The sequence below is a fragment of the Cornus florida genome, unplaced genomic scaffold (genome assembly GCF_030987335.1).
Source record: "Cornus florida cultivar Cherokee Brave unplaced genomic scaffold, ASM3098733v1 CherokeeBrave_3.0.0_Hap2_Chr06, whole genome shotgun sequence".
Classification (NCBI taxonomy): domain Eukaryota; kingdom Viridiplantae; phylum Streptophyta; class Magnoliopsida; order Cornales; family Cornaceae; genus Cornus; species Cornus florida.
Window position 1 is genome coordinate 84752764 of NW_026775576.1, and position 14862 is coordinate 84767625.

General features: G+C 39.2%; 1 protein-coding gene across 1 annotated transcript; it reads right to left on the reverse strand.

Moving 5' to 3' along the window:
• Positions 1-257: 257 nt before the first annotated feature.
• LOC132314474 (uncharacterized) lies at positions 258-6837 on the reverse strand. Its single transcript, XM_059813337.1, has 5 exons — positions 5791-6837; positions 5488-5709; positions 4626-5388; positions 2672-2905; positions 258-433 (listed from the first exon to the last, which is right to left on the reverse strand). The coding sequence occupies exons 1-5, from the start codon at positions 6835-6837 to the stop codon at positions 258-260; spliced, it is 2442 nt and encodes an 813-aa protein (XP_059669320.1).
• Between the last annotated feature and the right edge of the window lie 8025 nt (positions 6838-14862).

The window sequence follows — 14862 nt, forward strand, 5'->3', positions numbered from 1 at the left end:
TCCTATTCCCCTCGATGAACTATACACTTGCCCTCTTGTCAAACCTTTTGTAAACGGATCCACTAAATTATCTTTAGACCTAATATAATCTATTGAGATTATCCCACTTTAGAGCAATTGTCGTTATTATGTCTTCAACGTATATGTCGAGACTTAACCATTATACTACATAGTACTTTGTAACATACCAATTGCTAATTGACTATCATAATGTATACATGTAGCAGTCACAAGTTTAGGCCAATTTGGAATATCTTCTAAGAAATTATGAAGCCGTTCAGCTTCTTCTCCAGCTTTATCCAAAGCAATAAATTCAGATTCCATAGTGGATCTGGCGATACAAATTTGTTTCCAAGATTTCCAAGATTTCGAAGTTTAGGCCAATTTGGAATATCTTCTAAGAAATTATGAAGCCGTTCAGCTTCTTCTCCAGCTTTATCCAAAGCAATAAATTCAGATTCCATAGTGGATCTGGCGATACAAATTTGTTTCGAAGATTTCCAAGATATGGCAGCTCCTCCAATAGTAAAGATATAGCCACTTGTGGATTTAGAATCCTTCGTATTTGATATCCAATTAGCATCATTGTATCCTTCAAGTACCGCTGGATATCTTGAATAATGCAATCCATAACTTATGATATATCTTAAATACCTTAGAACCCTGTTTATTACAGTCCAATGATTCTTTGCTGGATTGCTTATATATCTACTCAATTTATTAACTGAGTATGCTATGTCTGGTCGTGTACAATTCATCAGATACATTAAGCTTCCTATAATGCGAGAATACTCAAGTTGTGATATGTTAGGGCCAGTATTTTTTTATAAATGAAGATTTACATCAACAGGAGTCTTTGCAAGGCTACTATCTTCTTTATTAAACTTTTCTAATATTTTCTCAATATTAAGCTTCCTATAATGCAAGAAACTCAAGTTATGATATGTTACAACCAGTATTTTTTGATAAATGACGATTTACATCAACAGGAGTCATTGCAAGACTACTATCTTCTTTATTAAACTTTTCTAATATTTTCTCAATATAGTGAGATTGATATAATACTAGACCATCTGATGTTCTAGAAATCTTGATTCCTAGAATGACATCAACTATGCCTAAATTTTTCATATCGAAATTTTTGGTCAACATCTTTTTAGTAGTTTTGATTATAACATCATTACTACCTATTATTAGCATATCATCCACATATAGGCACACAATGACATATCCATTTTGAGTGTTTTTCACATAAACACATTTATCACACTCATTGATTTTAAAACCATTTGACAACATCACTTTGTCAAATTTTTCATGCCATTGTTTAGGTGCTTGTTTTAATCCATGTAAGGATTTTACAAGCTTGCACAACTTCTTTTCTTTCCCTAGAACTATAAAACCTTCAAGTTGTTCCATATAAATTTCTTCCTCTAATTCACCATTCAAGAACGCAATCGTAACATCTATTTAATATACTTCTAAACTTTGTAACATTGCAATAGCTAGTAACAATCTAATGGATGTTATTCTTGTTACTGGTGAATATGTATCAAATAATCTAAGTCTTCCTTTTGTCTGTATCCCTTAGCAACAAGCCTGGCTTTATATTTATCAATTTGAATCATCAGGTTTCATTTTCTTTTTGAAAATCCACTTATACCCTAAAAGTTTAGTACCAGGAGGAAGATCCACCAGCTCCCAAGTACGATTTGCATGATGGATTCAATTTCACTATTAATGGCTTTTTTTCCATAAAGGAGCTTCAGGAGAAGACATAGCTTCCTTATAGCTTTGTGGCTCATTCTCCAATATATATATTAGAAAATCATGACCAAATGACTTAGACGTTCTTGCTCTTTTATTACGTTTAAGTTCATCCTTATTTCCATCATTTATAGACTTTTGGTTTATATTCTCTTGTATATTGCTATTAGCAATATCATGATTTCTTTTAAGAGGATTTTTATCTTGTATATTTTTACAAGGAAATATATCCTCAAAAAAAACAAGCATTTCTTGACTCAATAATTGTATTAACATGGATGTCAGGAATGTCTAATTTATGCACAAGGAAACGATATGCACTACTATTTTGTGCATAGCCTATGAAAATACCATCAAAGATTTTTGGTCATATCTTAACTTTCTTAGGAGTAAGAACCGCAACCTTAGCTAGACACCCCCCCACATTTTAAAGAATTTATAGGAAGGTTTTTGACCTTCTCATAATTCATAAGGTGTCACATTTGTTTTCTTTTGAGGTATTTTATTGAGAATTTGCAGAAAGCAAAGCTTCCCACCACAAATTCTGGGTTAAACCAGAACTTATCAACATAGCATTCATCATTTCTTTTAAGGTACGATTTTTGCGTTCAGCAACACCGTTCTGTTGAGATGAATAAGGAGCGGTAGTTTGGTGAATAGTACCATGTTATGAACAAATGTAAGTGAATGGTGCTTCATATTCACCACCTCTATCACTTCTAAATACATTTATCTTTTTGCCAAGTTGATTTTCAACCTCATTCTTGTAATGTTTAAACATTTCCAAAGTTTCACCTTTGCTTCTTAGCAAGTATACATAACAGTATCTTGTGCAATCATCAATAAAAGTAATAAAATACTTTTTTCCACCTCTGGTTGGCACAGATTTAATAGAAACAAATACCAACTTGAACCCATTCTTGCTTAGAAGAGATCCAGAGACCAAGTTCTTCATGTGGTACAAGTAGCACATTATTCAGAGTGAGCTCTTTCCCCGAGGTCATTAGCAGCTTAATCTTTCCTTGTCCTTTCAACCTTTGCAGTAGAAGAGAGTTCCCCATGTAGAGTTGTTCTCCATGATCTATAACTTCATAGGTAATGAACATCCTCTTTTCTGAGCGAACATGACGAGTAGCCCCTGTGTCCACCCACCATTCTCTATTGTTGCTCACAAGGTTGATTTCAGAAACCACAGCTGAAAGATTTAGCTCTATATCAGCTGTCAATTTATCTTCCTCGGCAATATGCACCTCAGTGGTCTTTTTTTTGGAGTTATGTTATGCTTTGCGGCTACGACAATCTTTAGTTCGGTGTCCTAGCTTGCCGCATATGTAGCACTTCCGTTAAACCTCTTGTAGTTTCCTTGGCTGGGACCTTCTCCAGAGTACTTCCTCTTCTTATTTTTCTGCCTAGCTTCCACTACATTTGCCTTTGACACCATTGAAGAATTCCCGACTTTCTTTTCAGATGTGCGGTTATCTTCTTCAATCCTCAGCTTGACAATCAGGTCTTCGAGCCCCATTTCCTTACACTTATGTTTCAAGTAATTTTTGAAATCTTTCCAAGTAGGCGGCAATTTTTCAATGATTGAAGCTACTTGAAAAGATTCACTCAAAGTCATCTTCTCAGCATGTATCTCATGTAGGATCAACTGCTCCTGCACTTGGCTCATAACAGTGTTGGAGTCCACCATTTTGAAGTCTAGAAATCGTCCGACCACAAATTTCTTCAAACCAGCATCTTCTGTTTTATACTTCTTGTCTAGTGACTCCTAAAGCTCTTTAGCAGTATTTATTGAACTGTACACCTTATATAAAGTGTTGTCCAATCTATTGAGGATGTAGTTCTTGCATAGGAAATCTCCATGCTTCTATGCATCAACAGCTCCTAATTTTGTAATATCAGTCTCACCTTATTTTAGCACTGGGGCAATCTCAGTTAGGAACTTGCTCAGATTTAGAGTTATAAGGTAGAACATCATTTTCTGTTGCCACCTTTTAAACTCCGTCCCATTAAATTTTTCGGGATTCTCCCCATAACTGACGGGGAACATTAGGCATAGTAGTACTTGTACTTGTCATTCGTCTGTTATATATCAAATATGCAGACCACAAGTCAATATATACAGCAATATAACAACAAAAATAATATTTAAATAATTAATACTCCTACCATCCCATTTAAGTGTCATCATTGGAATTTGTGACTCACAATTTTGTGAGTCACAAATTCCAATGACGATACTAATATTGGGACGGTGGGAGTACTATATAAAAGGCAAAATCTATCTTAAGATTGTTGTCCAAAATATAGCCTACTATATTATTACTTATTTAAATATTATGCAAAATATAATGTGTGTGTATATATATATATATATATAATTTTTTTTTTTTGGATAAGTAAAAATATATTAGAAAAACGTTCAAAAGGGGAACGCATCCCTAATACAAGAGAAAAGATCTAAGGACCAATAGAATCCAAGAGATCAAAGAAATCATCAATCGAGGAGCATGTACTTCCTCTAACATAAAAGAATAAAGAACGAAGAATATGAATTTTTAAATTAGCTAAGGACGATTCTTTTCCTTCAAAGGATCTGTTATTTCTCTCATGCCACAAACACCACCAGACACAATGAGGAACAATCTTCCAATAAGCACGAGCTTGTTTCTTAACAGGACAGCTTTTCCAAGCGTTAATCAATTGAGAGGAGTGCTTAGGCATTACCCAAAAAATGCCGAATATGCTGAAAATAAAACTCCAGCAACCAAACGCCACAGGACAATGCAAAAGAATGTGATCCATGGATTCACTATCATATTTGCATAAACAACACCAATTAAAAATGATGTTGCCTCTCTTTCTCAAATTGTCCAAAGTCAAAATCTTCCCCAATGTAGCTGTCCAAACGAAGAACGCGATTCGAAGAGGGGCTTTAGAGCACCACACGGACTTCCAAGGAAACTCGGAACCAACGAAATTGGATAAATGAATAAACATAGAGCGGACATCATACCGACCATGAGCCAAAGGAACCCACAAAATATCATCACACCCTCTGCCAATATCCTTCTGCCTATACAAAATATCCAAAAAAGAAGAGACTTCCTCCATTTCCCAGTCCTGAAAAGACCACCTAAACCGCATATCCCACGTAACTCCATTGTTATCAAGATGATAACAATCAATCACGAAAACATGCTTATTAGTTGCAATGCTATAAAGCCTAGGAAATGAGTGTGAAAGCAACCGGTCACCACACCAAAGATCCTCCCAAAAACGAACATGCCTGCCATTACGAACTTTGAATCTAATAAGAGTAGAGCAGACATCCCATCCCTTCCGAATAAATTTCCACAAACCAACGCCTCCCATAATAGTGACTGGAAGAGATGACCAACCCCCACTCCCCTCACCAAAACGACACAAGACAACTCTTCTCCATTGACGATGTCGTTCCCTTCCAAATCGCCATAACCACCTTCCTAAGAGAGCACGATTAAAAGGAACAATTTTTCGAATGCCTAACCCTCCGAATCTCAATGGTTGGCAAACTTGATCCCAATTAACAAGATGATACTTAAACTCCTCTCCCCTTCCACCCCACAGAAAATCCCTCTAAATTTTTTCAATTCTATCAGCAACAGAACATGGAATTTGAAACAAAGATAAAAAATAGGTAGGAAGGGATAAAAGAGTACTCTTTATAAGTGTGACTTTCCCACCCTTAGATAGATACTGCTTTTTCCATCCTGCTAATCTTTTCTCATATCTATTAATCACTGAATCCCAATTCCCAATCAGAGTAGAAGAAACTCCCAAAGGCAATCCTAAATAAGGAAGAGGAAAATAACCAACTCCGCACCCTAAAACAGTAGCTAAGGAGGAAATATCTGGAACATCCCCCACTGGAACAAGCACACTCTTTCCGACATTAATCTTAAGCCCAGAAACTGCTTAGAAGCAAGCAAGAGTGCACCTCAGATATCTGAGTTGAGAAATATCAGCATCACAAAATACCAAAGTATCATCAGCAAATAAAAGATGGGAAATCTGGATCTGATAATCAACATCTCTGCCAACTCTGAACCCCCTAATGTAACCCAAATCTTCCACTTTTCTCATTAATCTAGTCAGACCTTCCATAACGATGAGAAAAAGAAAAGAAGATAATGGATCACCTTGTCGCAGACCACGTGAGCTAGCAAAAAAACCCGCAGGAGAGCCATTCACAAGAACAGAAAACATAGCTGATGAGATACAAGTGTCAATCCATTTTATCCATCTATCACCAAATCCCATCCTCCGAAGAAGATACAAAACAAACTTCCAATTAACATGATCATAAGCTTTCTCGATATCAAGCTTACATAAAACGCCAGGAACCCCACTTCTTAATCTAGAGTCAACACATTCCCGAGCAATAAGAACAGAATCCAAAATCTGCCTTCCACTAACAAAAGCGTTCTGCGATTCTGAGATAAGACCATCCAACACTTTACTCATCCTGGAGACAAGAACCTTGGCAATAAGCTTATACATACATCCGATTAAGCTAATTGGTCGAAAATCCTTGATATCAGATGCACCGCCCTTAGGGATGAGAGCAATAAAAGTTGCATTCAAAGATTTTTCAAATGTGCCATGAGAATAAAAATCCTGAAAAGTGCTCATCACCTCCTCTCGCACCACCTCCCAACTCTCCTTAAAAAAGCGCATAGTAAATCCGTCTGGCCCTAGTGCTTTGTCCCCGTTGCAACTAAGCACTTTCTCTTCCGTGAATGGAATCTCAATACTATCCCTATCCAACGCAGAAATAGTATTAAATGGAAGACCATCAAGAGTAGGTCTTCGATCCAAAGTTTCAGTGTAAAGCTGCTGATAAAAAGAAGCAATTCCTCCGCGCACATCTTCTTCTCTCCACAAATCAGAACCATTAACCCGAATACGTCCGATATGATTACACCTTCTGTGAGCATTGGCCAGTCTATGAAAGAATTTTGTATTCCGATCACCATCTTTTAACCACAAAGCCAGAGACTTTTGATGCCACGAAATCTCCTCCATATGAGCAATCTCAGCAAAAACCGCTTGATAAGAGGCTCTTTGAGAGCGTAAAGACTCCCTACTCTGTCCCACCTCAGCTAAACGATCAAGCTCAGCAATATCAGCAAGGGCTCATTCTTTTTCCATTCAAGATTCCTAAAAACTTCTTTATTCCATCTCTTAAGCTCAGTTTTAAGAAACTGAAGCTTTCTAGCTAACACATAACTAGCAGAGCCTGTGAAAGACCCTTTTTGCCACCAAGACTGAACCTTCCCTTGAAAGTCTTCAGATCTAAGCCACATGTTTTCGAATCTGAAAGGAGTGCGTCTAGACCTCAAACCACCACAATCCAAAACAAGAGGTACATGATCAGATGTGACTCTAACCAACACAGCCTGAGAGACATCCGGGAAATGCTTTTCCCAAGCCCCAGAAATCAGGAAACGATCCAATCGAGAAAAAGTAACCGGTTCCCTACCATTAGACCAAGTAAAAGCCGCTCCTTCCAACGTAAGATCGATAAGAAAATTATTGTCAATAAATTCTAAAAACATGGTCATTTCTGAAGACCACCTACCTCCTGTGGATCTCTCAAATGGGGATCTAACAGAATTAAAATCCCCACCTAAGCACCAAGGCAATGACCATAAGTCCTTAACAAAGCAAAGCTCTTCCCATAGGACTGGTTTATCACTATCAGTAACAGGCCCATACACACCTGAAAACGTCCATTTGAAATTGTCTTCTTCCATCTGAAACATGCATGACACCGAGAAAATACCCTTCCAACAGTTCAAACTTGACAACCATCTACGATCCCACATGAGGAGAATACCACCTGAAGTGCCTGTTGCATTTAAAACTTCAAAGTCCACAAACCTACCTCCCCAAAGACTCCTGACAATCTCAACAGTAATATCAGCCAATTTAGTTTCTTGTAAGCAGACAACATGAGCACTCCACTTCCTCAAAGCGACCTTGATAACTCTTCTTCTTTTCGGGTCATTATCATAAAACAATAATCTCTATATATATAATTTCTTATAATATATAGTTATATATTTAAGAAATAAAATAAAACTATACAAAAATAAAAGAACCTGATTGTAAGTCGAGGCTAGAATTTAATTCTATGTCCTTAAGACAGATTCGCCTCGCTATGGTGCTAACGGACTCAGTGGCATTTATCTCTCAGGATATAATGACTTGTCTTCCTTCAGTAGTAGCACTGCAAACTGAAGAAATGGGCGAACCGGCTCGGTGTAGTACTCTCTCTCTTAAATAAACTCGAACTCGGACTCGAACACGCAAACTAAGACTCGAACCCACAGATTAAGGCTCAAACCCACAGATTATGTATGCAAGAAGAGAGGAGGAGGAAAAGAATTCAGAATTAGAGAAAAGAATTTAGAATTAGAGAAAAGAATTATGGGTATTTATAGGCAGCAAGGTGCATTTTCGGGTGGGTGCAACCATGGGTTTATGATGGTTCAAAAAAAAGTGCAACCCTTTGGAAAAAAACCTAAAAATTGATTTTAATTTAAATTCAAATATGTACCCATTTGTGAAACCCATTTAAATAAGCCCAGCCTAAAAATAAATTAAGTCTAAAACACAAGCCCAATTCAAAATTCCGTTTAGTAAAAAGAATTTACAATTAAGCCCAAGCCCGGCCCGGCCCTGGCGCGCACGCGTGTGGATCGATGGTTTGGATCCAAGCTTGCCTAGGTCCTCCCTCCTCTTAAAAACTTGGGTGCCCTTGGCCCAAACCCAAATCCCAAACTTAGCTTATTTAAACTTCAAATAGTTTCAACATTTTTTCCATATGGGACAAACACTTCCCACATTTTGCATACTCATTTAGGCATATCATACACCTCACTTTGGAGCTAATTTCTCATTCACTCGAAAATAAATTTAAGAAAGTAAATATACCACGTTCATCTCCTTGCGGAGAGGAACGCGTTCGTCTATAGATCCACAAAAAATTCTTAACAGAATCTACTCCAAATTTCATCCTAAGTTTCTGTTTTGTATGCCCCGTTTCCAACAACGGAGTCATTAAGCATACAACTAATCTGATAGGTTTGAACTTGAGTTAGACTATGAAGACAATCAAGTGTTTTTTTAGCCTATCTTGTCACGATGTTTTGATTTGACAAAAACCACTACGACGGCTAATTGTGACTCGAGTCGAATGGCTAAGATCATTGGGTATCTTGGGGACCGAAAATTGCTTTCTTGGCACTTGGTTAACTATTAGGCACGTTGTCCATTCATGTATTGTCTTCCGCTGGAAAGGTTAATGCTTCAGAGGAGTAATTATGCAAGTGTGACTGATGCATGATCCATTTTCCTTTCGTAAATGAATCAATTAATCTATTAATTAATTAATCTATCAATTACTCACTAGCAACCTTGTGATCAAAGAAATACTAAAATAATTTTGATTGAACATACAGAAGACTAAAAAGTGTAAATCTGTACAGTGCACTATTGTGATATTACAATTAAAATAAGAAGTAGAAGAAGGAATAAACAATAACCCAAACGCTACCCAAAATGGCTTTTAAGCTCTTTCAATCTAGTAAAACAAACGATATTCAAAATGGCTTTTGAGCTCAAAAAGCAAAAGCAACGTTTTGGAAGATAATCCAAACAGGCACTAGACATTCTTTCCAATAATATAGCACAAAATCGTCAAGGGTGACGGATTCAGATACCGTCAAATGGTTCTACTTCTCTATACTTAGCCAAGTTTTATGTTTCCATTTGTGCAAAAATCTACATTAGTGATATCCTTTAATTGTCCTCCATTTCTTTTAAGACTTTGGTAACCACATTATGTGGACTGTAATATCCATACTTCGTTTGCCACCAGCAAAGAAAAGAGACAATAAACATTTCTCATTAAACAAAATTCAAGTAGAAGAGAGGTGGCAGTTCAAACTGCTTGAGGTGACAAACATATATTAAACATAAATGTACCCTCGAATATGATTAGGGAATGCAATGCACTTATCATTAAACATTCACAATCCACACCCAATTAGAGGAACACCTTTACCACAGTTTACAGAACATCTCACCATGGTGTTGTCTCTGTGCGCGCATCACGGCCCTTCGCACTGAAGCTGAAATTCAACAAAAAATGTGAAGATAATTTAACAACAGAGGATACTAACAACTAAATACCAATATCTAACCTCTCTTTGCCAGAGTCTGTGTGTCTGGAGCATCCTGGGCACGATCCTCAATATAATCTTTGATACCAAGCAAGAGAACGGTGTAGATGGATAAAGCCTCAAAAGTGAAGCAGGGGTACTCCTAATCCGCGTAGAGAGAAATTGAGAAAAAGATGCAGATATAGAGTAAACTATAGGTTGGGGTATAAGACAGCCCAGGGCGAACAAGGGTGGCCATGACCTGGGATTAAAGTGCCAATAGAGCTTGTGCCACAACAATTAGCCAGTCAAGTACGTTAAAGTTGGTGTTCAATGTTTTGAGAGAGGATGGAGGAACTAAAAATGGCTCGTTACACCCACCTAAGATCAAGTAATGTAGGAGGGATTAGGGTTCAATGTTGTAAGGGAGGATGATAGATCTAAAATTTGCTACCCAGTCAAGCTCAATTCTGGCAACAGGAATGAAACACCTAAAGGATTGGTGCAGTTGAAGATATAGTAATTGAATCCAGGAGAAAGAGAGACGTGGTGACGTCTTGACAGAGATACCTGAGATGTAATAAACCCGGAGAAAAGCATGGAGAGCCAGTTGGTAGTGGCCTTGAAGATCACGCTGGAGAAGAATCGATGGGGGCGAAAAGGTCGCCTCATGCGGAGAATCACAGTGACAGCAAGATGGGCGATGAAGCCACATCACCCTAAGCGGTGATCCAGCTTCGAACCCCTAAAGGTAGTAAACGCCGATCAATGAGACATTTTGCCGCCACCAGACTCGGATTCCTGACTAGCCGCTCCCATTTTTTCCAAGCTTGTGGCCGTTCACACTCACCACCACGTCCGGCGATGAGGGGAGTTTCGGACGAGTAGTTTCCAGTGCGACAGACGACTTTCCCGGTCATTATTTTCGACACCCGAGTGCCCTAACGACTCTTGTTAATATCCTATTGAGTAATGCTACTGTAGGGAGTCCCTCCCACGTCATATGATGAGCTCTACTTTGTTGAACCACTAATTCACTTGACTTTTCAAATATCTCAACAAAACAATCGATTATATAAAAAAGAACTCACGTTTGAGCGCTTACAAAGTAGTATTACTCCCCCGAGGCAGTTAGGCTAAGGAGCTTGGGTCTGGGCTCCTGTCTAGCTTGTGGATTTACATATTATAGGGCATGTTTGGGCTGTGTAGCTTGACAACAAATAGGAAAATTATTTTTTCAACATGTAAGGTCTCAAAATTTGGAAAATTATTATTCTTTTTTGAACATGCAGGTCTCAAAAACAATATATATATATATAGAATATTAGAGGGTAATTGCTGAAATTGTCCAGTCCAAATGGCTTCCGATCCTACTCTTCATTGCCCATCTCTCTGTCACTGTGATTCTCCGCGCATGAGGGAACCTTTTCGCCCCCACCGATTCTTATCTAGCGTAATTCAAGGCCACTACAGACTGGCGCTCCATGCTTTTCTCTAGGTTTATCACATCTCAGGTATCACTGTCAAGACGTCACCACGTCTCTCCTTCTCCTGGATTCGATTACTATATCTTCAACTGCACCAACTTTTAGATGTTCATCCCTGCTACCGGAATTGAGCTTCACTGGGCAGCAAATTTTAGATCCATCATCCTCCCTTACAACATTGAAGCCTAACCCTAACCTACTCGACTTGATCTTAGGTGGGTGTAACGAGCCAATTTTAGTTCCTCCATCCTCTCTCAAAACATTGAACACCAACTCTAACGTACTTGACTTGCAAATTGTTGTGGCACAAGCTCTACTGGCACTTTATTCCCTGGCCATGGCCACCCTCCTTCTCCCCCCCCCCCCCCCCCCCCGGACTGTCTTATACCCCAACCTATAGTTTACTCTATATTTGCGTCTTTTTCTCAATTTTTCATAGTTTAGAGTAATCTATGGGTTGGGGTATAAGACAGCCCGGGGCGGAGAAGGGTGGCCATGGCCAGGGAATAAAGTGCCAGTAGAGCTTGTGCCACAACAATTTACCAGTCAAGTACGTTAGAGTTGGTGTTCAATGTTTTGAGAGGATGGAGGAACTAAAATTGGCTCGTTACACCCACCTAAGATCAAGTCGAGTAGGTTAGGGTTAGGGTTCAATGTTGTAAGGGAAGATGATGGATCTAAAATTTGCTGCCCAGTGAAGCTCAATTCCGGCAACAGGGATGAAACACCTAAAGTATTGGTGCAGTTGAAGATATAGTAATCAAATCCAGGAGAAGGAGAGACGTCGTGACATCTTGACAGAGGTATACCTGAGATGTAATAAACCCGGAAAAAAGCATGGAGAGCCAGTCTGCAGTGGCCTTTAAGATCACGCCGGAGAAGAATCGGTGGGGGCAAAAAGGTCGCCTCATGCGGAGAATCATAGTGACAGCGAGATAGGCGATGAAGAGCAGGATCGGAAGCCATTTGGACTGGACAATTTCAGCAATTACCCTCTAATATATATATATATATATATATATATATATATATATATATATATTGTTTTTGAGACCTGCATGTTCAAAAAATAATAATAATTTTCCAAATATTCTATTGTATATAATGGTTATATGACAAAAAATAAAAAATAAAAAATAAAAAAATTTGAGACCTGCATGTTCAAAAAACAATTTTCCTACTTGTTGTCAAGCTACACAGCCCAAACAGGCTCCATCATCTATAAACCCACACTCCAAAAGCTAGACAGGAGCCCAAGCCCAGCTCCTTAGCCTAATTGCCTCGAGGGAGTAATACTACTCTGTAAGCGCTCAAACGTGAATTCTTTTTTAAATAACCGATTGTTTTGTTGAGATATTTGAAAAGTCAAATGAATCAGTGGTTCAACAAAGTAGAGCTCATCATATGATGAGGGAAGGACTCCTACAGTTGCATTACTCAATAGGATATTAACAAGAGTCGTTAGGGCTCTCGAGTGTCGAAAATAATGACTGAGAAAGTCGCCTGTAGCACTAGAAACTACTAGTCTGAAACTCCCCTCATCGCCGGACGTGGTGATGAGCGTGAACGACCACAAGCTTAGAAAAAATGGGAGCGGCTAGTCAGGAATCTGAGTCTGGTGGCGGAAAATGTCTCATTGATCGGCGTTTACATTGCCTTTAAGGGTTCAAAGCTAGATCACCGATTAAGGTTCCACCCAATATGGCTTCTGATCCTACTCTTCATCGCCCATCTCGCTGTCACTGTAATTCTCCGCATGAGGCGACCTTTTCGCCCCCACAGATTCTTCTCCGGCGTGATCTTCAAGGCCACTGCAGACCGGCTCTCCATGCTTTACTCCAGGTTGATCACTTCTCATCGCCGGACGTGGTGATGAGCGTGAACAACCACAAGCTTGGAAAAAATGGGAGCGGCTAGTCAGGAATCTGAGTCTGGTGGCGGTAAATGTCTCATTGATCGGCGTTTACATTGCCTTTAAGGGTTCAAAGCTAGATCACCGATTAAGGTTCCACCCGATATGGCTTTCGATCCTACTCTTCATCGCCCATCTCGCTGTCACTGTGATTATCCGCATGAGGCGACCTTTTCGCCCCCACAGATTCTTCTCCGGCGTGATCTTCAAGGCCACTGCAGACCGGCTCTCCATGCTTTTCTCCAGGTTTATCACTTCTCAAGTATCTCTGTCAAGACGTCACCACGTCTCTCCTTCTCCTAGATTCAATTACTATATATTCAACTACACCAATACTTTAAGTGTTTCATCCCTAGTGGCGGCAAATGTCTCATTAATCGGCGTTTACATTGCCTTTAAGGGTTCAAAGCTAGATCACCGATTAAGGTTCCACCCGATATGGCTTCCGATCCTATTCTTCATCGCCCATCTCGCTGTCACTGTGATTCTCTGCATGAGGCGACCTTTTCGCCCCCACAGATTCTTCTCTGGCATGATCTTCAAGGCCACTGCAAACCGGCTCTCCATGCTTTTCTCCAGGTTTATCACTTGTCAGGTATCTCTGTCAAGACGTCACCACGTCTCTCCTTCTCCTGGATTCAATTACTATATATTCAACTACACCAATACTTTAAGTGTTTCATCCCTACTGCCGGAATTGAGCTTCACTAGGCAGCAAATTTTAGATCTATCAGGGCTCTTACAACATTGAACCCTAACCCTAACCTACTTGACTTGATCTTAAGTGGGTATAACGAGCCAATTTTAGTTCCTCCATCCTCTCTCAAAACATTAAACACCAACTTTAACGTACTTGACTGGCAAATTGTTGTGGCACAAGCTCTACTGATACTTTATTCCCTGGCCCCGGGCTGTCTTATACCCATAGATTACTATATATCTACGTCTTTTTCTCAATTTCTCTCCATGCGGATTCGAAGTACCCCCCTGCTTGGCTTTTGGGGCTTTATCCATCTACACCGTTCTCTTGCTAGGCATCAAAGATTATATTGAGGATCATTAGTATAAATCTGTCAATTAATCTATCAATTAATTGAGGATCTTCATCACCCATCTTGCTGTCACTGTGATTCTCCGCATGAGGCGACCTTTTCGCCCCCACCGATTCTTCTCCGGCGTGATCTTAAAGGCCACTACAGACTGGCTCTCCATGCTTTTCTCTGGGTTTATCACATCTTAGGTATCTCTGTCCAGATGTCACCACGTCTCTCCTTCTCCTGGATTCGATTACTATATCTTTAACTGCACCAATACTTTAGGTGTTTCATCCCTGTTGCCGGAATTGAGCTTCACTAGGCAACAAATTTTAGATCCATCATCCTCCCATACAACATTGAACCCTAACCCTAACCTATTTGACTTGATCTTAGGTGGGTGTAACGAGCCAATTTTAGTTCCTCCATCGTCTCTCAAAACATTGAAC

Coding starts and splice junctions, on each gene's coding strand:
- LOC132314474 (XM_059813337.1), bottom strand. CDS start 6,837: ATGGAGGAGATTTCGTGGCATCAAAAGTCTCTGGCTTTGTGGTTAAAA. Junction 2,906..4,625: donor GGACAATTTGAGAAAGAGAG/GCAACATCATTT, acceptor GGGTGGACACAG/GGGCTACTCGTCATGTTCGC. Junction 434..2,671: donor GCAAGAATGGGTTCAAGTTG/GTATTTGTTTCT, acceptor CTTTGGATAAAG/CTGGAGAAGAAGCTGAACGG.